The following is a 24,500-nucleotide window of genomic DNA, read 5'->3' on the forward strand; positions in this document are numbered from 1 at the left end:
ACCAGCTTCCGTCGAGACTTAGTTTATAAGCCATCTCCCACAGGAAGCCTTTCCCAATCCCCCCATTCCATCCTCAAATGATCAATTGGGATCTGCCCCCCAAATAATTTGTAAATGGATTTTTAAATTTAAATGTTTTTATTTTAATTTTTAAAACTTAATTTTTAATTTAGAATTTTAATTTTAATTTTCAAATTAAAATTTTCTAAATTCTAAATTTAAAATGGACATTTTCTAAATTTTAAATTAAAAATTTCTAAATTTAAATTTAAAATTTCTAAATTTTAGTTCATAGAATCCAGGCTAAGAAGCCACGCCCTGGCCTGACCTGACACTCTCTAACCTCTCCCTGTCCACAGCCTCAGAAACTTCTTCCGAAGGGCCTCCGACATGCTTTACTTCAAACGCCTCATCCAGATTCCTCGGCTGCCAGAGGTATCGTTGTCCCTCTCCTTGAGTGTGTGAATAGACCCCTAGCAAAGGCTGAAAAGGGTGCGAGCCTCGCTCGCGGATTTGATTGTGGTGCCCCGAGATCCCCAAGCAGGCAGTTGGGATGGATCTTGGGTTCTCGGCTCCCGGCCGGGATGGGTCAGTTCAGGAGGTTCTCAGCAGGGTTAGGGGAGCAGAGAGCGACAAGTGACCGCGAGGAGGCTGTACGAAGGTCTGTCGAAGATTGTGGGATTGCTTAGCCTGGAGAAGAGAAGACTTTGGGGACACATGAGCCGTCTTCACATATCCAGTGGATATTGCTCACAAGAGGGGTCGACCTTGTTCTGATGGGCCTTAGAAGACAGAGCCAAGAGAAGTGATTTTTCTCTGATGGAGAGGATTGTTCAGATGGGACTTGGTCCCTTCCAAGTCTGAGGCTCTCCTTCTGAGCATCGGGTCTTCTTTGTCCTCCCGCAGGGTCCTCCCAATTTCCTGCGGGCCTCAGCTCTGGCCGAGCACATCAAACCAGTGGTTGTGATCCCTGATGAAGCCCCTGAGGATGAGGAGCCAGAAAATCTCATTGAGATCAGTTCTGGCCCCCCGGCTGGAGAACCCCCGGTAAGAGCCTGGGGGCCATCAGCTTCCCTCACTGCTTGAGCTCTTCTGCTTGGAAGGCCATGGCAAAAAGGGCCCAGCTCTGGCAAGGGGAGAGGAGAAGGCTGGAATAACCCCACGAGGGATTAATTAATCCTTTAGGGTCCCATCTAAGGCCCTGCTGGTTCAGTTGAATGAATGAGGCTGTGAGTGAGTGAATGAATGAATGAGTGGGTTCTGCTACTATCCCTTGGGCTTCTCCTGGCACAGAGAGGGTGATGCGAAGTCAAATAAAAGTCATCCTGGTGGTTTGATTTGACTCTTCCTAGGTGGTGGCTGACCTCTTCGAGCAGACATTTGGACCACCCAATGGCACAGTGAAGGATGATAGGTGAGGGGCCCAGAATCTCGGGGGAGAGGAGGGGACACTCCACTGGCAGAGCTACAATTAGGTCTCTTCCTTCAGTCTGGAAGGATGAAGGCTGAGTGGGGAGGCAACTGTGTTTCCAGGGTTTATTGGATAGGGAATTGGACTTAAAATCAGGAAGACGAGTTCAAAGCCTTTCTCAAGCACTTGTAGCTCTGTGACTGTGGGCAAATCACTTAAGTGTATTTGCCTCAGTTTCTTCATCTGCAAAATGAGGCAGTTGGACTCGGTTAACTATGAGAGGTTCCTTCCAGTGCTCTGAAGGGCAGGGGGTGGGGAGATAGATCCCAGATACCCCTTAGGATCTGAAAAAGGGCATTGTAAGACAAAAACCCAGTGCCCATTGAAATGGGCTTCAACCAGAACATCTGGGGAGAGAGATTTGGGTTACTTTCATGTCTTACCTAAGCATAATGTTTGTTAACCAAAGACCTTGCTTTTGTCAGAAAACTTTCTGTGGAGTGTGAGCCCATTTTCTCGCCCTGGTACATAGGGAACAAGGATGATAGCTGAATATTTGCTGACCAAGAATCTTACGGGGTCCCCATTCTGGACATTATTTCTCATACGTTTGCATACAGAGCCTATAACTAGTGGTTCTGGTACCAGGGCAGTCACTACACCGTGGGAAATCCTTCGAGTTAACCATTTGCCCAAGAAACCGGCATTTGTTAAGAGCCCGCCATGAGGGGCAGCTGGGTAGCTCTATAGATGGTGTCAGACCCGGAGATGGGAAATTGTGGGTTCAAATATGGCCTCAGACACTTAATAGCTGTGTGATGCTGGGCAAGAGAATAGAAGCTAGATAGCAAGTGTCATTGGGAGAGGGAGTTTCCTCCTTGAGAATCCCTAACACCAGTAAAGTCACAGGAATGGTAAGAGGGAGGAGAGAGGGTGAGAGAAGAAAAAGAGGGGAGGGAAGGAGAGAGATAGAGAGATGGAAAGAGAGAGAGGGGAGAAGAGAGAAGAGATGAAGAAAAAGGGAGAGAAGATGAGAGGAGAGAGAGGGAGAAAAGATGAGAGAGAGAATGAGAGAAGATGAGAGAGGGAGAAAAGATGAGAGAAGAGAGGGAGAGAAGATGAGAGAGAGTGAGAAAAGATGAGAGAAGAGAGAGAGGGAGAAAAGATGACAGAAGAGAGTGAGAAAAGATGAGAGACAGAGGGAGAGAAGATGAGAGAAGAGAGAGGGAGAGAAGATGAGAGAGAGGGAGAAAAGATGAGAGGAGAGAGGGAGGGAAGATGAGAGAAGAGAGAGAAGGAGAAAAGATGAGAGAAGAGAGAGGGAGAGAAGATGAGAGAAGAGAGAGAAGGAGAAAAGATGAGAGAAGAGAGAGGGAGAGAAGATGAGAGAAGAGAGAGAAGGAGAAAAGATGAGAGAAGAGAGAGAGGGAGAGAAGATGAGAGGAGAGAGAGAGAGGGAGAAAAGATGAGAGGAGAGAGAGAGAGGGAGAAAAGATGACAGAAGAGAGAGGGAGAAAAGATGAGAGAAGAGAGAGGGAGAGAAGATGAGAGACAAGAGATGGAGAAAAGGAAGATGAGAGAGAAAAAAGGAACAGAGAGGGAAGGAGAGAGACAGAGAAGAGATGGAGGAGAAAGAGAGGGACAGAGAGAGGGAGAGAAGATGAAAGAGAGGCAGAGGTAGGAGAAACAACATTTCACAACTGATGGGCTCTGAGGGGTGAGAACAAGACTGAGGGTGAGCCTGTGAGCCTGAGGGATGGTGATGCCCCTGACAAAGAGGAGAGTTGGGGGACAGAGATCACACTTTCCCTCTCATACAGATTGAGGGGACAATGCCTCCAGTATACTCAGTTTGAAATATCCACTGAGGAGGGGACTGAAGCTCAGGGGAGAGGCGGGGGCTAGATCTATAAAGTCATCCTTGTAGAGATGATGGTTAAACCTGTGGGAGCTGACAAGGTCAGAGAGAGAAGACAGACAGGAAACGTGGGGGGGGGGGAAGCAAAGAGCTCAGGGTCAAGCCCACAGCTGGGATGGGGTCTGAATGCCGCCTACCTTGGGCACCTCCCCAATGTAGCCTGATCATGGTGTGCCCACAGGGACCTCCAGATTGAAAACCTTAAGAGGGAGGTCGAGATGCTCCGAGCTGAACTTGACAAGATCAAGCTGGAGGTGAGTTTTTCCCCATAGGGAGTTATTTGTAATACCGCAATAATCATGGAGCAGCTAGATAGTGCAATGAATTAGTGTGGGGCCTGGAGTTCAGAAGACCTGACTTCAAATCTGGCCTCAAGACACTCACTAGCTATGTGACCCTGGACAAGTCACGTAACGATGTTTGCCTTAGGTTCCTCATCTGTCAAATGAGCTAGAAAAGGAAATGGCTAAGCCACTCCAGCATCTTTGCCAAGAAATCCCCCAAAATGAGGTCATGAAGAGTTGAACAGGGGAATGGGATCGGGGGTTGGAGAGCCAGGACTAGAGACGGGAAGTCCTGGGTTCAAATCTAGCCTCAGACTTCTCAGCTGTGTGACCCTGGGCAAGTCACTTGACCCCCATTGCCTAGCCCTTACCACTCTTCTGCCTTGGAGCCAATACACAGTAATGATTCTAAGACGGAAGGTGAGGGTATTTTAAAAAAATAGCTGACCCAGGCCTAATGGATACTGCATAACAATCTATAATTAAAATCATAATTGGACTCAGGATTAGAGTTTTAATTTCATTGGGGACCTCCCAGGCGAGGAAACTCCCTCTACCAGCGCAGGCTAGCACCCACTCTATAGCTTCAGAAAGAGATGCCCAGGGCACCGCCCCGGGGTCACTGGGTGGCTGCTGGGTCCTTGGGCCATAGGGAGGAGGGGCCTGAGGGACCTCTGACTCTCCTTCCCTGCCGCAACCAGGCCCAGAGGTACATCACGCAGCTGAAGGGCCAGGTGAACGGGCTGGAGGCTGAACTGGAGGAGCAGCGGAAGCAGAAGCAGAAGGCTTTGGTGGATAATGAGCAACTGAGGGACGAGCTGGAGCAACTGAGGAAGGCCCGGCTGGAGCAGGAGAAGGCCCAGGGCCTCTACCAGGAGGCCGAGAGTAGGTCCTGGCCCTGGGCTGCACCGAGGTCCCCTTGACAGCCCCGTGACCCTGCCTCACTCTAGGCAGGGCTCCCTCTGCCAGGGCAGTGTCAGCACTCAGCCCCACAGTAATCCAGGCGTGACGAGGGCCTGCCCCAGAGGGGATCGGGGAGGCAGAAGGAAGGGAGCCAGGAGCCCATAGGAGGGGGGTGTCTATAGGGGGCCCCTGGGCAGGGAAAGAAGGAAACAAGGGCAGAAGGGAAGGGAGTGTGAATGGAGCTTTAGACTCGGGAGTCAGGAAGGCCTGAATTCAAAGCTCATCTGTGGGCCTCAGTCTCCTGGCGTGTAGAGTGGGCCTGGTGACAATAGCACCCGGGTCCCAGGAGCCCACGAGGTAACGGAGTTCTGTGAAGGGCTTTGCAAGCCTTAAAGTGCCCCATCAAGGCGTGTGAGGGGGCACGTTTCCTCGTCCCAGCCGGAGATGAGTCATTACAGCCACTGGGCCTCCGGCTCCATCTTAGTGGGTTTCTGTTAATATCACTGTGGTCATTTTCACAGGGCGGGGAGGCGAGGAGGCGGGGCTCACATCCTGCCCTTCCTAAGCCATCCTCGCCCCCTTTTTCTAGAGAAGGCCAGTGCCACCGAGGCCCGCTACAACAAGCTGAAGGAGAAACACAGTGAGCTTATCAACACCCACGCTGAGCTCCTCAGAAAGGTACAGGCCTCTCCCTCCCCCCGGGGGCACCCCTAGAACCAAGAGCAGCAGGCAGGCCCTTGGGCCTCCATTGGTCACTGGATGGGTGGCTTCAAACTATAAATAAAATTTAAAAAAAAATTTTTAATTAAAAATAAATAAAAAATAAAATTGGGCATTGGGTCAGTAAAGAGCCTACTGTGTGCCAAGCACCATGGATACAGAGAAAGACAAAAGGGGAGAGCTAGATGGTGCCAGCGTGCTGGGCCTGGAAGCAAGGAGACTCATCTTCCTGAGTTCAAACCTGACCTCAACACTTCTTAGCTGAGTGACTCTGGGCAAGTCACTTACCCTTCTTGGACTGATACAATAAAAAATCGGAGTTTGCCCTCAAAGAGCTTCCCTTCTAGAAGAGGAGGCAGCGTGCAGAATCTGGGTCTATCACACAGTCAGTCAGCAGGCTTTTATGAAACACCCTCCCTTTGGAGCTGACCCAAGTCTGGGAAGTGGGAGGCTTTCTAGATGATGATGACAGTGGCGATCTGTCTGACCTCAGAACGCAGATACGGCCAAGCAGCTGACCGTGACCCAGCAGAGCCAGGAGGAGGTGGCCCGGGTCAAGGAACAGCTGGCCTTCCAGATGGAGCAGGTCAAGCGTGAGTCGGAGATGAAGGTAAGTGTCTTGCTCCCACTCCCTCCCTGGGGACCCCAGTTCCGGGGGGGGGGCGGGGGAGGGGGCTGGCTAATCCTTCCCTCGAGCCCAAGACCAAGAGGAGAGAAGCGACTAAGTCACTGCTCCTGGAGAGCCCCCTATAAGGAGCTGCTTCCCTTTCCCATGCCTCCCCAGCCCCCCAGCACCCCAGACACCCAACACACAACCCCTGCCTCTAGAGAGCCCCCCAATAAGGAGATGCCCCTGAGCACTGTCCCCTGCCCTGATTGTGATTAGACCACACTGAATAAAGACCCCAAACGGTGGCGCCAGCCCCTGCTCTCCCCCCATTCCTGAGGCCCCTGGCTCCCCTGGGTAACACATTGTCCCATCCCAGCTCGAGGACCAGAGTTACCAGCTGGAGAAGCTAAAGAGAGAGCTGGAGGCCAAAGCAGGGGAGTTGGTCCGGGTTCAGGAGACACTGAGCCACAAGGAGCAGGTAGGAGAACCCGACAGGGACGCTGTTGTTCCTCATTTCACACCTCAAGAGGAGTTGAGTGATTTTCCTAGAGAAGAGGCTGGATTTGAACTCGGGTCTTCCTGAGTCGGGGCTCAGCACTCCTCTGTTGGTTTATCAAGTCTCTAGGGAGGAAATAAGGTGGGTAGAGAAGCACCACTGGCAGGAGGGACACTGGCGAGTGTCTCAGATTTGAGGAAACTCTTTCATCGGGAACTAGGGAAGGTTACACAGGGCGGTGGTGCTTAGGGTCCAGGCTCTGTGCCTTAGTTTCCTCATTGGTTAAATGAAGTTGTTGAACTAGACCTTCAAGGCTGCTTTCAGCTCTAAATCTAGGATCCTGTGATAGTCACTGCCCCTCTGTGCCTCTGTTTCCCCATTGTAAAAAGAGGGATTGGGTTTGATGGCCACCAGTTCTCCCATCCACGTCCATGAGAGCACAAAGGTTTGCCCTACCCCAAGGACTTGGCATCCTTTTTGGCTCTGGCCAGGACATCCTGGAGACTAAGATTAAGACTAAGATGCTGGAAAGCTTCCCTCTTCCCCTGGAGATCTTGCTTTCATTGGGTGTGTATGGAGCGCCCTCTGCTGGAGGGCTCTGTGCTAGGCAGCTAGAAGACACAAGACTGGCCTAGCTTGGGGGAGAAGGTGCTGGAAGTGGAGACAGAAAGGCCCAGGTTCAAATCCCACCCTGGAAACTGTCTAGCTGAGTCCCCTGAAGCTCTTTCAACCACCCCTTCCTTCACTGGGAAAATGATGACCAGAAAACCTGTAGGGCCTGCTCTGGATTCAAGTCCTGCCCTGGATCCCTCCTAGCTGTGTGACTGTGAGCAAGACACTTAACCTCTTAGCCTCTCTCAGTTTCCTTACTTATAAAATAGGGATGAAGTTATGTTTAAAAACATAGACTAATTGATTGTAATGTGTAATATTAGCCTATCACAGTATAACAATACTAAACATAACAGTATAGAATAAAGACTATGATATTATGTATAAAAACATAGAGTGGTTTATTGTAACATTACATAGCCTATCCTATTATAACAACATAATATTATGCTGTTATATAACAATACAGAATCAAGACGTATCTCTAGATGGGTATAAGAGGGATGATGGGAATATCTGTAGTACTCAGCTCAGAGAGGCAGCCCCAGAGTTAGGAACACCCGAGTTCGAGTCCTGCTTCTAAAGAACACCGATTAGATGAGCTGAATCTGTCGTTGTCCTGGGTGACTCATCAAGCCTTTGGAATGGCAGAAAAGGGAGCAGCCCACATTAGTAGAAAGTTTCCTCAGCAGGGAGTTCTCTACCTTCGTGACATCTTGGCCAGTGAAGGCCAAGGAGGCTCTAATGAAATGATGGATGGATAGATGGATGGAAGAAAAGCCCTGGCTAATGGCCTGCTGCATACCAAGCACAGGGGGTACAGAAAGGAAAGGAGAGCAGCCTCTGGTTGTGAGGAACCTAGAAAGCACAGGAGAAATGTTGGTTATTCTCCTCATAGACCCTGCTCATAAGGAGGCTTGCTTCTGATAAGGGAAAGAGTGACTAGACTAGATAGACATTTATGTAAGGTGTATGTACATATATTCCCAGGGCAGCGAGGTGCCACCATAATGCACAGAGCACCAAACCTAGAGGCACAAAGACTCCACTTCCTGAGTTCAAATCTGCCCTCAGACACTTCCTAGCTGGGTGACCTTGGGCAAGTCACTTCACCCTGTTTGCCTCAGTTTCCTCATCTGTCAGATGAGCTGGAGAAGGAAACAGCAATCCACTCTGGGATCCCAAAGAATTGGACATGACTGAAATGACCAAACAACAATAAATATTTTTATATTCTTATTTATAATGAGTGTTTCTGCCACTATAGGGATTATTTATGGGTATGTGTGTGTATGTGTGTATATATATATGTATATATGTAAAATCAGAAAGAAGATAGGGTCACACATTTTCTGTTTTTATGTATGTACATATACATGTATAAAATATAAAAATAAAATTATCTTTATATAAAATATAATTTCCACATATACACTTACATATGCGTTCATGCATACAGAATCCCTCCAGTGACCTGGGATACGTTATCTGTAAAAGATCTGGAGGTTTGGGGGCCCAGAGGCTCACAATGAGCCAGGGAAGTTGATGTAGTCTTGGGCTGGCCTGGATTCAAGAGGGCCTGCAGCCTCTAAACTCCCAGTTTGTACAAATAAGATACATATGAGATTAGTTGGGAATAATCCTACAAGGAAGACACTAAGATTAAGGAGGATTAGGAAAGGCATTTCTCTCTCTCTCCCTCCTCCCCCTTTCTCTTCCTCCCTATCTCCTTTCTTTCTTCTCAATGGGTCAGGCCCATTGAGGAGGGCCTCACTCTGTCTTCTGGGGGGGGGGGGTTACAGAGCGGTTCCGAGTTGAGCTCCAAGCTTGATGCCATGCACTTGGAGAAGGAGTCTCTGAGCAGCACCATGAGGCAGAGGGAATCCGAACTGCAGTCGGCTCAGAGTCTGGTGGAGGAGAAGGAGGCAGCTCTGATCCGGGAGCAAGAGCGGAGCAGCCGGGAGATTGGCGAGCTGCAGGGGAAGCTAGCAGAGAAGGTAACCTGTGCTCCCTACTCCCTGGTAGGACTTTCCTCCCAAGAGGCTGGGAAGGAGTCAACAACTTCTCTCCTTCAGGAGACCTGCGTCTAGGGCTCTTGGGCCTTAGCTTCCTCATCTATAAAATAAATCCTGGATCTAGATGGTTTTTTAAATCCCTTCCAGGTCTAGGGCTAGGATCCCATTCTGAGTCACTTCATTTCCCTGTACCTCAGTTTCCTATTCTGTAAAATGAGGTAATTAGACTAGACATCCTTCCTGTACTCCTGGTACCCTCCTTCCCTGAGACAAAACACTGGGTGGGCATTGGAGAGAGCACCAGACTTAGAGTCAAGTTCAAATCTCAAGTGACGCTTGCTTTGCTGTGTGACTGTACAAATTCCTTAACTTCTCTGAGCCTCTCTTTCCCCCCCGCTATAAAATGAGGCTGTTCAATAATACATATAATGCCCAGTAGAATTGCTTGTCAGCTCTAGGAGGGGGATGAATCATGTAACCATGGAAAAATACCCTAAAAATAAATAAATAAATGCATTTAAAAATAATAATAAAAATAAAATGAGGCTATTGACCTAGATCAGAGGTGTTGAATACAAGGAGCCAGAACCAGATTAAAACAGTATTGGAGGATATTTAACAAATTAAATAAAAAGAGGCAGCTAGGTGTCTCAGAAGCCAGGAGGTCCTGGGTTCAATTCTGGTCTCAGACACTTCCCGGTGAGGTGACCCTGGGAATAGGTAGTTTGATGGAGCGGCCCTTGTTTCTCTTTGACTTTGACACCACCAGACTAAGCCATCTGTACACCCTGGAGTCTTGGCCTCGGTGTAAGTCAACCCCTCCTCCTCAGTTTGCCCATCTGCCAAATGGGGATAATACTACCCTGTCCCGCAGCCTACCTTGGAGGATTCTCACAAAGCACATTGTGAACTTGGAGCCCTTCATGGATGGGGATGGTTTGTGTGTTCCTTCCCAGGATGCCCAGCACCAGGGGCTACAGCAGAGACTCCTGGATGAGCAGCTGTCTGTGCTCCAGGCTGCCGTGACAGAGGCAGAGAACACCGTGAAGGACGCTGTGAGCAAGCTGGACGACCCCCTGCACCTGCGCTGTACCAGCTCTCCAGGTGAGGGCGGGAGGGAGGAATAGAGGAAGCAGGGCAGCGGCTCCGGCACTTGGCATTTCTGCAGATGCCCGGCCGCCCTTGTACCAAAGGCCGGAGGGCAACAAGTGCTCAACCAAGCCAGTCAACACCTCAGCTACTGTCAGAGGACGTATGTATGCTCCCCTCTCTGCCCACCATCCCCCACCTTTTTTTTAACCCTCACCTTCCATCTTAGAATCAATTCTGTATATTGGTCCAAGTCAGAAGAGTAGTAAGCTAGGCAATGGGGGTGAAGTGACTTGCCCAGGGTCACACAGCCAGGAAGTGTCTGAGGCCAGATTTGAACCCAGGCTTCCCCGTCCACTGAGTGTGCTTTCCGTTGATCTTGGGGGCACACTATCGTGCCAGGTCCCGGTTAGGGCCAATGTGTGACACAATCGTGTGAGTTCCGCTCATTCTCGATTAGGCTTTGGCCGGCATGCTGGCCACAGTCCAGTTGGGCTGGACACAGTCGCCTCTTTTACATGGTTCTACCTGTGCGGAGCTCCTTGGAGCCCACGTGGCCACTTTGTGGGCTTCCTCATTTGCACTCTCTGCGGTTCCGCCCAGAGAAGCTCGCCCAGGCTTTCCTGCTCATCCCCGCAGCCGCTGTTCCTCGGGCCTCGGGGGCTCCCCTTGGCCTGGGCTTGTTCGGGGGGCCCCGGGTGATGGGCACCCGCTCTCTTTCCCCATCTTGCCAGCACAGAGCGTTCTGCCCCCACGCTGAGCAGGGCTGGAGAGGAAACTGGCTTGCTCGGCTCTCGGGCTTTGTGGAGCCTGGCCAGGCCGGGCCGTCTCATGGTCTCTGGGTGTATTTTCAGATTACCTGGTGAGCCGGGCCCAGGCTGCCCTGGATGCCTTGAGTGCCCTGGAGAAGGGCCACAGGAAGTACGGGGCCTCCATGACCGGTGAGTGGGGAGAAGGCACGGGGACGCCCACCCCGGGGCGAGACCGATGAGTCAGCAAACATTGATTAAGCTCCCACTGGGTGTGCAGACCTGTGCTGAGTCCTGGGCAAGAGTCCTGTTCTTGAGGAGCTTCCAGACCAGCATACGGGCTGAGGGGTGCCAGGAGGCCTGAGCAGGGCCAAGCGGGCAAAGGTGCCCCCCATGCCTGGCGCCTTGGGGTTTGCCCTGGAGAGACACAAGCAGAAGCAAAGCAGTCCCTGCCTCGCAGGGTACATTCCAGTGGCAAAGAGACCCTGTGCCTGTGCTGGGACAGCCAAAGACAGAGCAACGCCCGGCCATCTCGGGTGGGAGCGAGCATTTCTAGAGTTCTGCTCTCAGCCAAGCCCCGTGCTGAGCACTTTACCAGTATCGTCTCAAAAATACAGATCTGGAGGGACCAGGCACTGTCCTAGGCACCGGGGGTACAAAGAGGAAAATGAAACAGTTCCTGCCCTCGGAGGGCTTACATTCTCCTGGACCCACACTCTGACCACCAAAGGGCCCTTCAGATCTCTGTTCTCTCCTTAACCCCAGAGGCCTAAAATTACAGGTTCCCTCGGGGTGAGGGACAGGGACGCCCCAAATATCTCCATGCCTCCAACTCCTTCCAGGGACGTCCAGGCCAGCTAGCTGGGCCAGAGGGAAAAAGCAAACATTCTACTTTGGGAACTTTATCTTACCCTTCATTTCTCTGTCTGCCTCTCTCTCCCTCCCTCTCTCTTCCCTCTCTCTGCCTCTCTCTCCCTCCCTCTCTCTTCCCTCTCTCTTCCCTCTCTCTCTCTCTCTCTCTCTCTCTCTCTCTCTCTCTCTCTCTCTCTCTCTCCCCCTCTCTCTCTTTCTCCTTCTCTCTCTCTCTGTCTCCTTCCCTCCGTGTTTCTTTTTCTCTCTCCCTCCCTCTCATCTTTCATTATTTTTTCTCCCTCCCTTCCTCCTTCCCTCTTTCTCTTTCTCTCTCTCTCCCTCTCTCTTCCCTCTCTCTGCCTCTCTCTCTCCCTCCCTCTCTCTTTCTCCTTCCCTCTCTCTCTGTCTCCTTCCCTCCCTGTTTCTTTTTCTCTCTCCCTCCTCTTTCATTATTTTTTCTTACATTATTTTTTCTCCCTCCCTTCCTCCCTCCCTCTTTATCTCTCTCTCTCTCTCTCTGTCTCCCTCTTTCTCTCTCTTCCCTCTCCCTCCCTTTCTGTCTCCCTCCCTCTTTCTCTCTCTTCCCTCTCCCTCCCTTTCTCTCTCCCTCCCTCCCTCTCTCACCATTTTTCTCTCTGCCTCTTCATCTCTCTCCATTTCCACAGACTCCTCTGCCTTAGTGGCAGCATTGGCTCAGTTTTCTCACCTGGCGGCGGACACCATCGTCAATGGGAGCGCCACCTCGCATCTGGCTCCCACGGATCACGCAGACCGTAAGTGGCAGCCTTTCTCCCTGTCCTCGTCCTAGCCTGGGCCCTGGAGCAGTGTGCAAAGACACAACGTAGCAGAGAGGAGTGCTGGGCTCAGACCGGGACGGCCCAGCTCCCAGGCCCTCCTCGGTCCCCGCAGGCTTCTTGCATTGTAGGACTGTGTGTGAGTTGAGGTTTGTGGCCCTTGCATCAGAGCCGTCCCCTTCTGCTGCTCTCCCAGCCTCGGCTCCAGGAGCCCCAGCGGTCTAGGCTGGGGCCAGTGGCCGCTGCCTGTGGCTGGGCCCTTCCTCTCCCTTTCAGAAAAGCCGCCCAGATGCCAGAGACCCCCCCAAGGGGTGTAGCCCGTCCTAAGAGAGTCACCAGCTATTCCAGCCCGTACATTAAAGGAAGCCCTGTTGTGTCCTACTCAGTACGTGATTATCTGGCCTCTACCTGGAGACCTCCAACGAGATAGCTGTACAGAGCTCTGGGTCTGAAGTCAGGAAGATGAGAGTTCAAATACTGCCTCAGTTTCCTCACCTGTAAAGTGGAGATTAAAGAGCACCTCCCTTCTAGGGCGGTTATAAGGATAAAATGAGACAATAGGGGCAGCTGGGTGGCTCAGTGGATGGAGAGCCAGGCCCAGTGATGGGAGGTCCTGGGTTTAAATCTGGCCTCAGACACTTCCCAGCTGGGTGACCCTGGGCAAGTCACTTGACCCCCATTGTCTAGCCCTTACCTCTCTTCTGCCTTGATTCCAAGATGGAAGGCAGGGGTTTATTTAAAAACAAACAAACAAACAAACCTGCTGGTTATTTCAAGTCCCAGGTCTAGCATTTGTTAGTGTGGCCCTCCCTGAGCCTCAGTTTCCCCATCTGTAAAATGAGCATGATAATAAAATACAGTCCAGGGAAGGGGTCTGGCCTTGTGCATTGTTCCGGCCAATCATCCATTCAGTCGGAGGCAGACTGTGCGGCCCAGGCCAGTCCCTGGCGAGGGCCCCGCACGGCCCAGGTGGTTCACGAAGTCTCTGAGTGAGGACGGGCCCCTTCGGCATCCCCTTCCCCACAACAGATTCCCAGCACCAGTGGGCCCGTCGGTCTGGGCCAAAAGGCCTTTGGCGTGGATCACTTCCCAGAGCAGACAGCCGGGGGGGTCCCCGTGGTTGCTCTCGTCGGTGTCCGTATCGCTGCTCGCTCTTTCCCGTAGGCCTGACTGACACGTGCAGGGACTGCGGGGCCCGGAGCCTGGAGTACCTGGGGCTGCTCAAGGACAGGCAGTCCCTGGACCAGGCTGACCCGAGCCTGATGAGGGGCCCCCTCCAGGGCATCCTCCAGCTGGGACAGGTGAGGGAGCAGCACCAGCAGAGGAGCCCCAGTTGGGTCGCTCTCTGAGGCGGGGAAGAGCTTGGAAGTGAGTCAGAAGAACTGGGTGACGTGGTTCGGGGGCAGCTAGACAGAGCCCAGCATGGAGGTGGGAGGTCCTGGGTTCAAATTTGGGCTCAGACACATCCCAGCTTGGGATCCAGGCTGTCGTTTAACCCCCCAGTTGGCCAGCCCTCGCCCTCTTCTGTCTTAGAATTGATACTTCTCACTGATATGATTTTTTAAATTTTTTATTATAATCAATTTTGTAATTTTTTCTAACTCTTGCTTGGTCTTAAAATCTTTCCTTTCCCAAAGACCCGACAAGTATACTAGTCTGTTCCCCTAATTTACTGGTTCCCTGATATGACTTTTTAAAAAAAGGAAATCATAATTCTCCCACAATATGAGCCCTTCACAGGACGGGCACCTACCTAGTCAACCCTTCCCCCAACAGGAACTGAAGCCCAAAAGCCTGGACGTGCGACAGGAAGAGCTCGGTGACCTGGTGGACAAAGAGATGGCCGCCACGTCAGCCGCCATTGAAAACGCCGTTCAACGGATTGAGGTGAGAGTCGGCTCTGTCCACTCACCCCTGACCCACTTCTGTCAGCCAGGAGACCCAGTGGGGTTGACCACAGCCAGCCAGCCTGGTCTCTCCTTTCCCTTTTAGGTTCTGCTCAAAATGGGCAGATTCTCCCCCTGGACCCCCATTTTCCAGAGAAGTTCTGGGGGTCAGGAATCATTAAATGGGATGGCCTCCTTCCTCTGGGCTGCTTGGGCCCTTCCCTAGGGCAGGTGGGGCAGGACAGAGTGAAGCTAGGCGTACCCCCTGGCTTTGCTCAGAAGCATTTGGGGCAGGTGCTGCCAGGCCTGTAGTCAGGAGAACCTGGGTTCAAATCTGGTCTTAGACACTTCCTACCTGGGGAGGGAGACAACAGGAATCGTGTAACGATGGGAAAAATTTAAATTTACAATAATTTACAATACATTTAAATAAAATAATTTTTAAAAATCTAAAATAAAAGGTATGGGTTAAAAAAAAAAAAGAAGCAGCATTTGAGGCTTGGGGGACCAAAGGAAGAGGGAAAGCCCCTGATACTCCATTCAGGGCTGACATTTACTACTTCTTGTGACCCTGAATAAGTCTTTATTGCTCTGAGCCCCCAGTCAGTTATTTTCCTTCTAACAAACATTGGTGTCTTACCTTATCATTAGAAAGAAGAGATTTGAAAAAATAAAATAAAAAAATAAACCAGTGTAATTGCGCATCAGCTACAGGAAGAGGTGGGGGGAGGAGGGGAGGGAGGGAAAGAATATGATTCTTGTAACCAAGGAATAATGTTCTAAATTGACTAAATTTAAAAATAAAAAAAAGAAAGAGATTGGGCGAGGCAGACCGTAAGGTCCTTCTGACTCTCAGTTTGGGACCTTCTGTCCAGCCTTAGTGCCCTGCTCTTCCCACAACCCTCACTCATTTGAAGCAGTTTGGTAGAATGTAAATGCTTTTAGAATCCAGAGGCCTGAATTCAAATCCTGGCTTTGGTATTGTGTGACTTCTATTAGAGGCAAGTAGTTATTGGGCCCTCGAGCCAAGAAGACCTGAGTTTAAATCCAGCCTCAGACCCTAGCTGTGTATGCCTCTGGGCAAGTGACTTTACCACAGCCTGCCTCAGTTTCCTCATCTGCAAAATGGGAATAACAATAGCACCCACCTCCTAGGGTTGTGGCGATGGTCAGATGAGACAGTATTTGTAAAGCCCTTTGCAAAACTTGAAGTGCTATTACTTAGCTTCCCTTAGCTATGCCTCAGTGTCCCCATCTGTCAAAAAGCCAAGGTTGCCCTGGATGAGCTCTGAGGCCTTCATCCTCTCCTCATTGGTCCCCAGGATATGATGAACCAGGCCCGGCACGAGAGCTCAGGCGTCAAGCTAGAAGTGAATGAGAGGTAAGGGGTTGCCCCCTTTTGTCTCTGGGTGGCTGCTCTGGTCACTCCTTCCCTTGGGACTCAGTCCTGCAGGCGGGGAGGATTGGGGGGGCCCTTGGGACGGTGCTTCTCGGCCAGTCACGTTCTTACCCAGCCTCCCTCTTGCGTCTAGGATTCTCAACTCCTGCACGGATCTGATGAAGGTAACCAAGGGCTGCCTTTGGGGGCGGGGAGGCTCCGCAGGGAGGGGTCCCGCTCCAGCATCCAGCACGGTTCTTGACTTTGCCAGGCAATCCGGCTGCTGGTGACGACGTCCACCAGCCTGCAGAAGGAGATCGTGGAGAGTGGACGGGTGAGTCCGCAGAGAGCCCCCGCCGGGGAAGGGGCGCACAGGGAGGGCGGCCTCCCGACCCTGCAGTGCAAAGGCTCTGATGGGCAGCCCTGATGGCTCTGCCAAGAGGAAGAGGAGCATTTAGAGAAAAGGACTTGGACTCTTGGTTGTTGATTTTTAAGTTAAAAAGAGAAAATAGAGGCATAAAATGTGAGAGGAGCCTGCCTGCCCTCCGGGAGCTCCCATGAACCATTCATCCCATCTGCAAAGGGCCCTCTGTGTGCCGGGGCTGCCTAACAGGGGAGGAGAGCAGAGGGATGAGACGTGGGGGCGATGGCTGCTGCCCCAGACACCTAGGAGGCTCTCGCCCTGGGGGGGGGGAGGAAGGGGGAGGTGGGGCCCCCCGGCCCTGAGTGTGTCCTGTCTGGCTCTTCACCAGGGGGCAGCCACCCAGCAGGAATTCTACGCCAAGAACTCGCGCTGGACCGAAGGCCTCATCTCGGCATCCAAGGCTGTGGGCTGGGGAGCCACCCAGCTGGTGTAGGTCCAGGCCGGGAGAGGGAGGGAGGAGAGGTCGTGGGGAGGCCTCTGGCAGCCTGGGTGGGAAAAGCAACTTCTTCATCCCCTCTCTGGCCCTCTCCCTGGCACCTTCGGCCCAGGCGATGAGGAGGAGGAGGCTTGGAGCGGCCAGCTGGGCTCATGGATGGAGAGGAGAACTGGAAGAAGGCGATCTGATCCAGCCCTGTCCTTTTTTTTCCCTTGATAAGCTGAGGCTCAGAGAAGTTGATTAACTTGCCCACAGACACACAGTGATCAAGTGTAAAGGGGAGGTTTGAACCTCAGCCTCCTGACTCCAGATCGGGTACTTTTCTCCTGGTACCATGAAGCCCATTTTACAGAAGAGAAAACTGAGGCCCAGGGAAGGGCAGAATAGGGATAAACTGGAGCCAGAATGGCAAAGGGCCTTGGATCCGTGGGCCTGTGGGGAGTGACAGCTTGATGTCGGGGAAAATTTTCTCATCAGGGAGATCTGCGCAGGGAGGTAGTGAGCTCCCCATCACTAAAGGTCCTTGGAAGGCATGGAATGGGGCTGGCTGGATTTTCCTGACCTTGGCTAGAGGCCTCCCTGCCCCGGGACCCCAGGGCCGCTCCTGGCGCTGCTCGTGCCGGGTGACCCTTGCCAGGGTTCTAGAGAGACGGGGCATTAGTTACAGGTGTCGGGGGCTCTCTGGGCTCAAGTCTGGTCCTGCCCGGCCGTCAGAGGGAAGAGAGTCTGGCCAGGGAGGAGCAGGCGCTTGCTCAGACAACTCTGCGCATGTTGGTGAGGAGGGAATCAGGAGAGCATTGAACCTGGAAGGCAGGAAACTTGGGGGTTGGAGGCCAGCAGGAAAGGGAATTAGCCTTGTCCTGCCGGGCCCTGATGGACGGGGCTTGGATCCTCGCTGGTACCGGGCCAGGCAGGACGACCCCACGTCCTCGCCGTGTGAGCCTGGGCAAGTCGCTGGAGCAGCCAGGCCTCAGCTCCTCATCTTTAAAATATAGAACTTGGAGTCTGCGGTCCTTTCCAGCTCCAAATCTGATTCTAGTAACGACGGCAACAGGTTTAGGTTTGACAGCACGAGGAACTTTCTTATCGATGAGAGCTGACCCAAAAAGCACCCCAAGGAGGTAGTGAGCTCCCCATCACTCGAGGACTTTGGGCAGAGGCCAAACGCTGACGGAGGGTCTTCTGGGTCAGCTCTGACAATCTTCTGTGTGATTCTCTGCCCCTCCACAGGGAGTCTGCGGACAAAGTGGTCCTGCACACGGGGAAGTACGAGGAACTCATCGTCTGCTCCCACGAGATCGCGGCCAGCACCGCCCAGCTAGTGGCCGCCTCCAAGGTGAGGCCCTGAGAGAGCCCAGCCCCAGGGCAGCCGGGGAAGAGCTGGGCAGAGGCCCATCTGGAGGCTTTGCAGAGAGGATGACTTCAGCCCTTTCCCAGTCACTGGAGCAGAAGATTAAAGCTGGAAGGGACCCAAAGGCTAGAAAGCTCGTCTGCAGGGAGGAAACAGGCCCCAAGGCTGAGGGGAGAGAGAGAGAAGGAGACAGACAGACTGCAGAGACAGACGGAGAGAGAGAAAAAAAAGGGGGGAGAGAGAGACAGAGGAGAGAGAAAAATAGAGGGGAGAGAAAAAATGAAGTGGGGAGAGGAGAAAAGAATAAAGGGGGACAGAAGAGAAAAATAGAGGGAGACAGAGACAGGAGAGAGAAATAAAGAGGAGAAAAAGACAGAAAGGGAGAGAAATGAGAGGAGAAAGCTGGGGTCAGACAGCAAAAATGAAGTGGGGAGAGGAGAAAAGAATAAAGGGGGACAGAAGAGAAAAATAGAGGGAGACAGACAGGAGAGAGAAATAAAGAGGAGAAAAAGACAGAAAGGGAGAGAAATGAGAGGAGAAAGATGGGGTCAGACAGCAAAAATGAAGTGGGGAGAGGAGAGAAGAATAAAGGGGGACAGAAGAGAAAAATAGAGGGAGACAGACAGGAGAGAGAAATAAAGAGGAGAAAAAGACAGAAAGGGAGAGAAATGAGAGGAGAAAGATGGGGTCAGACAGCAAAAATAAAATGGGGAGAGGAGAGAAGAATAAAGGGGGACAGAAGAGAAAAATAGAGGGAGACAGAGACAGGAGAGAGAAATAAAGAGGAGAAAAAGACAGAAAGGGAGAGAAATGAGAGGAGAAAGATGGGGTCAGACAGCAAAAATAAAATGGGGAGAGGAGAGAAGAATAAAGGGGGACAGAAGAGAAAAATAGAGGGAGACAGAGACAGGAGAGAGAAATAAAGAGGAGAAAAAGACAGAAAGGGAGAGAAATGAGAGGAGAAAGATGGGGTCAGACAGCAAAAATGAAGTGGGGAGAGGAGAGAAGAATAAAGGGGGACAGAAGAGAAAAATAGAGGGAGACAGACAGGAGAGAGAAATAAAGACAGAAAGGGAGAGAAATGAGAGGAGAAAGATGGGGTCAGACAGCAAAAATAAAAGTGGGGAGAGGAGAGAAGAATAGAGGGGAGAGACAGAAAAATGAGAGGAAATCTACCTACTTGGTTATTTTATTAATATTTTACACATTATTATTATTATTAGTCCTGCTACTGCTTCTGGAGCCTTTAGAAAGGCGCTTCCATCCCTGCAGTTCTTGGCATTCTTCAGGCCCCTTCTCAGAATCTTAGAGGAAACCCAGGCTGGGAAGAGTAAGAAGAGCGGGGTCGTGAGTTCGAGGGGAGGCCCCTGATCTCGGGGCCTCCCGGCTCATGGGTCCCCGTTCTGGCAGGTAAAAGCCGACAAAAACAGCAGGAACTTGAGCAGACTTCAGGAGTGCTCCAGGGCCGTGAACGAGATGGCCGCCAACGTGGTGGCCTCTACCAAGTCCGGCCAGGAGCAGATTGAAGACAAAGGTAAGAGGCAGCCTCTGGGGCAGCTGTGGATGGCTCCATGGATGGAGGGGGGAGGTCCTGGGTTCCAATTTGGACCCTTCCTAGCTGGGTGACCCCGGACGAGTCCCTTCACCCCCATGGCCTAACCTTGCCGCTCTTAGACTGATCCTAAGACAGACATCAGGGTTTTTTAGAGAGAGGGAGGACGTGAGAGGGTGGGGCAGCTGGAAGCAGCAGGAGAGGCCCCTGAGGGGGCCTAACAGAAGGGGGGCTCCCCAGCTAACCCCCCTGTCCCTGACCCCCAGACACCATGGATTTCTCGGGCATGTCGCTGATCAAGCTGAAGAAGGAAGAGATGGAAACTCAGGTAGGACGCTGGGGTCCCCCTGGGGCCCGAGGTGATTCCAAGCCTCTTTGGGGGTGTCCGAGGCCCAGGGATGGGATGGGGTCTCATCGAGGCACCCCACCGTTATGAATCCCCGCTTTGTGCCCATTCCCCTGCTGGGGATCATGAGGATCTGGGGAAGGATAGGACAGGGCCCGAGACCTCGGACAAGTGAGCTGAACCAAACAGGGCCGGAAGGGCTGCTCAAGAGCCAGGTGTCGGGGCTAAAGGGGGGGGGGGGGGCTGTGGGCCGGAGCAGGGGGCACCCCTCGAGCTTGGCCTTGAACCTCGGGGCGACCCTGAGGGGCTGACGCAGCTGGGGCCCCTCCAGGTGAAGGTGTTGGAACTGGAGAAGACCCTGGAGAACGAGCGGAGGCGCCTGGGGGAGCTGCGGAAGCGGCACTACGCCCTGGCCGGCGTGATCGACGATGGGGCCGAGGACGAGCCGCTGGGCCGCCCCGTGGCCAGTCCGCGAAAGGGGATCCTGAAGAAGCCTCCGCTGGCCCAGAAGCCCAGCGTGGGGCCCAAGCCCGACTGCCAGGTACCTCTGAAGGCCTGGCTCTCCGGATAGCCCCGCCGGCTGCCCCGCCAGAGTTGTGGTGGAGGGGCACGATGTGGGGCGCGGCTCCGCAGAGAGCCGAGTGCAGATCCCGCTCCTGACGCCCCCTAGCTGGGCTGCTCAGGACGTCGCTCCCCGCCTCGCTGCAACCGTTTCCTCGCCTGTAAAAGCGGAGACAAAAAGACGGCGGCCTTTTAGCCTCTCCCTCACGGGGCTGCCGGCCAGGCTCCGGTGAGAGAGTTACGGGCAGAGCTCTGGGAACGTCAGCCCCGCCCGGGCTCGGCCTGGGACCCCAAGGCGCGCCGGGCTTGGAGGGGCGCCGGATGTGCTCGAACCCGGCTCTGCCGCTTCACGCACACTCAGCCCATCCCTCGCTCCGTGCCTCAGCTGCCTGGCACGGAGCGCCGCGGGCGGGACTCCCTCGGCGGTCCCTGTAGAACTCGAGGTCCAGGGGCCGAGGCTGCCGGCCTCTCCCCAGCCCGTCCCGATGTGAGGAAGAGCCTCTCTTGGAGACAGAACTGACCCGTCTGGCCTCTGCTCTGCCTCCCTCCCCCCTGCTTGTCTGTCTGTCTGTCTGTCGTCCCACCTTCCTCCCTCTCTCTTCTCTGTCTCTTCTGATTCAAGCAAGCACTTGGTAGGCGTCGATGCTAGCGAAGATGCTCTGCCGCCGGGGAGGACGTAGCGCGCCCCCGCTGGCCCTCGCTTGGCGGCGCGCGCGGCGCTCTCCCGGCCGTCCCCAGGTTACTGCCTGTCTGGGTGCTTCGGCCGCCCGCGCTGAGAATAAACAGTGCGGATCAGGCGGCGCACAGCCTTGGTGCCGGGGCAGAGCCCGGGGGGCGGGGGTGACGCTCGAGCTCTGGGCGGGGCGCCATCTTGGGAGCGGCGACGGGGGTCTGTGCGAGCTCCCAGGTGCCCGTCTGCTCGCGGGGGTTTGTGGGGCGCCAACTGTCGGAGAGTCTCTCTGGATTCACAGCTGCTCCTGCCTTAAAGGATGGCAGCCGCTCTTTTCCCCGGACGGACTCCGCAGCCCTCCTCCCGGGATCGCCGGCGCTGTCCCAGACCAGCAGGCCTGTGGGGGGAGCTGGAGCGGGAAGAAAAGCGCCGGGACGGTGCCCGTCTGAGGAGCCCCTGCAGGCGGGGAGGGGAGGGGCGGGCCGGCGGCGGGACGTCTGGGAAGCAGGAAAGGCCGCAGGCTGAGCCCCTGGAGAGGGCTCTGTGGAAGCCCTGAGGCAGGAGCAGGGAGGGAGGGAGCTGGCACCAGGCGGCCCCTGGATCCATCCCCGCTGAGTATCCCTCTTGTCATTTCAGCTCGAGAAGGAAGATGGCATCTCCCAGGCCCAGCTTATGAACTCCTAGGAGGGCCCAGCTCGGGCTTGGAAGAGGAAGGAGGCGGGGAGCCTCCCTGGCCCCGGGGCAAATGGGAAGGCTCCCTCCGGCTCCCCTTTACCCAGAGGGCCATGGAGGCACCCCTGAGCTTCCGGGGCCCTGCAGGGCTTGGGGCGGCAAGGACAGGGACTCCTGAGCCAGGGGCTGTCTGTGTTTCACACATCCCGGCTGGACCTTCCCCGGTGGCTAAGCCTGAAAGGCCGCAGGGCCCTGGGGTCAAGCAGGGCTGGGGAGCAAATTGAGGCAGCCTTCCGGGACTCTGAAGCCAAGGAGTGGCTCGAGCTGTGGCCGGACCGTTCTCCACCCTAGATGTGATTTTATTTATCTGCAATAAGGAAAGCTTCGGAACCCAGCAAGGCTCCCGTCGCCCAGAGCTGGGACCCTTTGGGGACACACAAGATGTTTTTAAAATTCCGCCTTTTCTCTACCGTTTTCTATTCAGTGTGTTGGGTTCAGGGGCTGCATTACTGGCAGGGGACACTTGGGGAGGGCCTGGCCCTCTCCTGGGACTCAATCTGTGATTATGACTTGTTGGAGGGGAAAAACTCATTAAACAGAATCTCTGAGGAGCTCACTGGCTGTTGGGGTGCGTGAGATACTTGCCCCCTCCGACTGAGTTTTTATTTGGAGCAATAAATAAAACGGAGTCCTTTCTCCTAGAGGGTCTGCCATTCTGCTGGGAAGAGCCCCACCATCCAGCAAGCATTCATAAAATATTGGGGGAGGAGAGCCAGGCCTAGAGATGGGAGGTCCTGGGTTCAAATGTGGCCTCAGACACTCCCTAGCTGTGTGACCCTGGGCAAGTCACTTAACCCTCACTGCCTAGCCCTTAGCACTCTTCTGCCTTGGAGCCAATACCCAGTCTTGAGTCTAAAATGGAAGGTGAGGGATTAAATTTTTTTTTTAAATACCTACTAGCTGCTGGGGATACAAAGACAAGAGAACCATCCCTGCCCCTCATGGCCTTGGCATTCCACCTGCTAGAAGAGCTGAGTCGTAAGTACTAAGAAGGGCAAAAACCCATTTTCTGCCCTCAAGGAGCTCATGTTTTATTGGTAGAGAGACGTGCAAATAACAGCACATAGATACACAGTGTGAGCAGAAGGTCATCTCACAGGGAGATGGGGGAGATTTGAACCCATGTCCTTTGACTCCAGTTTCCTCTCCTGGACCATGGTTACATGCTGCTTGAGCGCTGGATTATTTCTCAGGTGTTTCGTCTCCCCGCCCCTTGCCTTCCTGAACCATAAAAATGAGTGGTTTGGGACAGATGGTCAAGTATCTCCAGCTCTAGATAATATACATGGAACAATATTCTAGAATTAATTCAAAAAACAAAAGGCACCGGATGAGTAGAGGGACCCACGGACAGACCATGGCCCCGAGGAGCCTGGACTGACTTGGCTCCTCTAGGAAGACACCTTTTTGTTATGACTTCCCTGGTAGATGGGACGCATTAAATTTGTCCTCCGTTCCATGCCCCCTTGCCGCTCCCTTGCTTCTTTGATGTGCCCCAGGTCCCTTCAGTGGCATTTAAGGAAGGAGGAGAAAAAGTGGATTGAAATAGCAAGAAGGGTTCTGGTTAGACATTAGCCAGGACGTGGGTATTTCTCTAGGAAGGAAGGCGCTGACCCTGCCTTGGCGGCCTCGGTTGCCCTGGGCCTATGAAGTGGGCTCACGCCGTCTCTGCCCCGTCCCGTTTCCTGTCTTTCCTTCCTTTGATGGGGATTGTCCTCCGCACCAGGAGGCCCAGGGCCTGCCTGCCAGCACCTTGCCAGAGAGCCCTTTTCAGAGTGGGGGAAGGAGGGAACTTGGCAGTGAGCCCTTCCAACTCACCAGGGAAAAGAGACAGAGAAGCAGCTGGCCTGGCTGCCCTTCAGGCAGACCGGGGAGAGCCAGGAAGTTGTGTCTCAGCCTCATTAGAAATGGGGCTTAGCAAGGGCAGGGCCTCAGTTGTTTGCTCAAGCAAGGAAGCAATGCCGGCCCAACTCAACTCGGTCTGGCTGGAAAGGGGCCTAGGAGAGCAAGCCCTCCCTGTGCAGATTTAGGACCAGAGAAAGGCGTGGCTTACCCCAGTCACACAGCCAGACCAACACAAGAACCCGGGTTTTCTGGCTTGCTTGGGGGTCATCAAACTTGTTAGAATGGAGCAGATTGGCTTCATGGTTCCTTCCTGCTCTTAATTCTGCAGCTCTAGGCTAGAGCTTTTCCATTTGGAAGGCTTTTTGTCCGTACTGTATACACACACTCCTTTCTGGACTGCTGCCTGGTGCAATGAGACCAGGTAACGCCATTGGAAGCCCTTAAGCAACACAAAGGTTGTTATGTTATAAAGCCCTTCAGGTTCTCAAGCTCAGCCCCTTCCATTTTACAGCCAGAGTTAGGAAGGTCCCAGGCAGTGAGCTGAAACAACTAATTTGACACTTGGGATCATTGTAGGCTCAAGGGGGGTATTATAGGTTCCGTAATCTGGTTTGGGAAGGGCACACCAGCCCAGGGCAGCCAGAGCCAGGCCTTGAGCTAATAAACAGACACTGGATAATCACGGGACAGTTTGGTTTAATGACTAAGGGAAAGGTGAAAAGGGGTCTGGGATAGCTAAACTAAAGAACAAAAAAGCTGATAACCTCAGATAGATGGTGCTATCGGCTGCCTCTACCTTTAATATACTTCTCTAACCCAAATCCCCCCCTTGGGTGGTTGGAAGGTAAGCAGGAACAGGGCTCAAA

General features: G+C 53.3%; 1 protein-coding gene across 2 annotated transcripts in view; it reads left to right on the top strand.

Moving 5' to 3' along the window:
• Positions 1 to 22,345, top strand: part of HIP1R (huntingtin interacting protein 1 related) — a 67,909-nt gene extending 45,564 nt beyond the window's left edge. For both annotated transcript variants that reach the window (XM_056821836.1, XM_056821837.1), the window contains 23 exons: positions 360 to 435; positions 907 to 1,047; positions 1,353 to 1,414; positions 3,511 to 3,583; positions 4,315 to 4,498; positions 5,106 to 5,194; positions 5,730 to 5,846; positions 6,223 to 6,324; positions 8,757 to 8,951; positions 9,926 to 10,073; positions 10,913 to 10,999; positions 12,325 to 12,432; positions 13,618 to 13,754; positions 14,230 to 14,340; positions 15,662 to 15,720; positions 15,872 to 15,902; positions 15,989 to 16,051; positions 16,470 to 16,570; positions 17,808 to 17,913; positions 19,339 to 19,462; positions 19,747 to 19,808; positions 20,158 to 20,367; positions 21,694 to 22,345. In XM_056821836.1, the coding sequence (XP_056677814.1) occupies positions 360 to 435; positions 907 to 1,047; positions 1,353 to 1,414; positions 3,511 to 3,583; positions 4,315 to 4,498; positions 5,106 to 5,194; positions 5,730 to 5,846; positions 6,223 to 6,324; positions 8,757 to 8,951; positions 9,926 to 10,073; positions 10,913 to 10,999; positions 12,325 to 12,432; positions 13,618 to 13,754; positions 14,230 to 14,340; positions 15,662 to 15,720; positions 15,872 to 15,902; positions 15,989 to 16,051; positions 16,470 to 16,570; positions 17,808 to 17,913; positions 19,339 to 19,462; positions 19,747 to 19,808; positions 20,158 to 20,367; positions 21,694 to 21,741 (2,434 nt within the window). In that variant the 3' untranslated portion in view covers positions 21,742 to 22,345. The remainder of the gene's footprint in view (positions 1 to 359; positions 436 to 906; positions 1,048 to 1,352; positions 1,415 to 3,510; positions 3,584 to 4,314; positions 4,499 to 5,105; positions 5,195 to 5,729; positions 5,847 to 6,222; positions 6,325 to 8,756; positions 8,952 to 9,925; positions 10,074 to 10,912; positions 11,000 to 12,324; positions 12,433 to 13,617; positions 13,755 to 14,229; positions 14,341 to 15,661; positions 15,721 to 15,871; positions 15,903 to 15,988; positions 16,052 to 16,469; positions 16,571 to 17,807; positions 17,914 to 19,338; positions 19,463 to 19,746; positions 19,809 to 20,157; positions 20,368 to 21,693) is intronic.
• Positions 22,346 to 24,500: the final 2,155 nt, after the last annotated feature.

The sequence above is a fragment of the Monodelphis domestica genome, chromosome 3, assembly GCF_027887165.1.
Source record: "Monodelphis domestica isolate mMonDom1 chromosome 3, mMonDom1.pri, whole genome shotgun sequence".
In the NCBI taxonomy this organism is placed as follows: Eukaryota; Metazoa; Chordata; class Mammalia; order Didelphimorphia; family Didelphidae; genus Monodelphis; species Monodelphis domestica.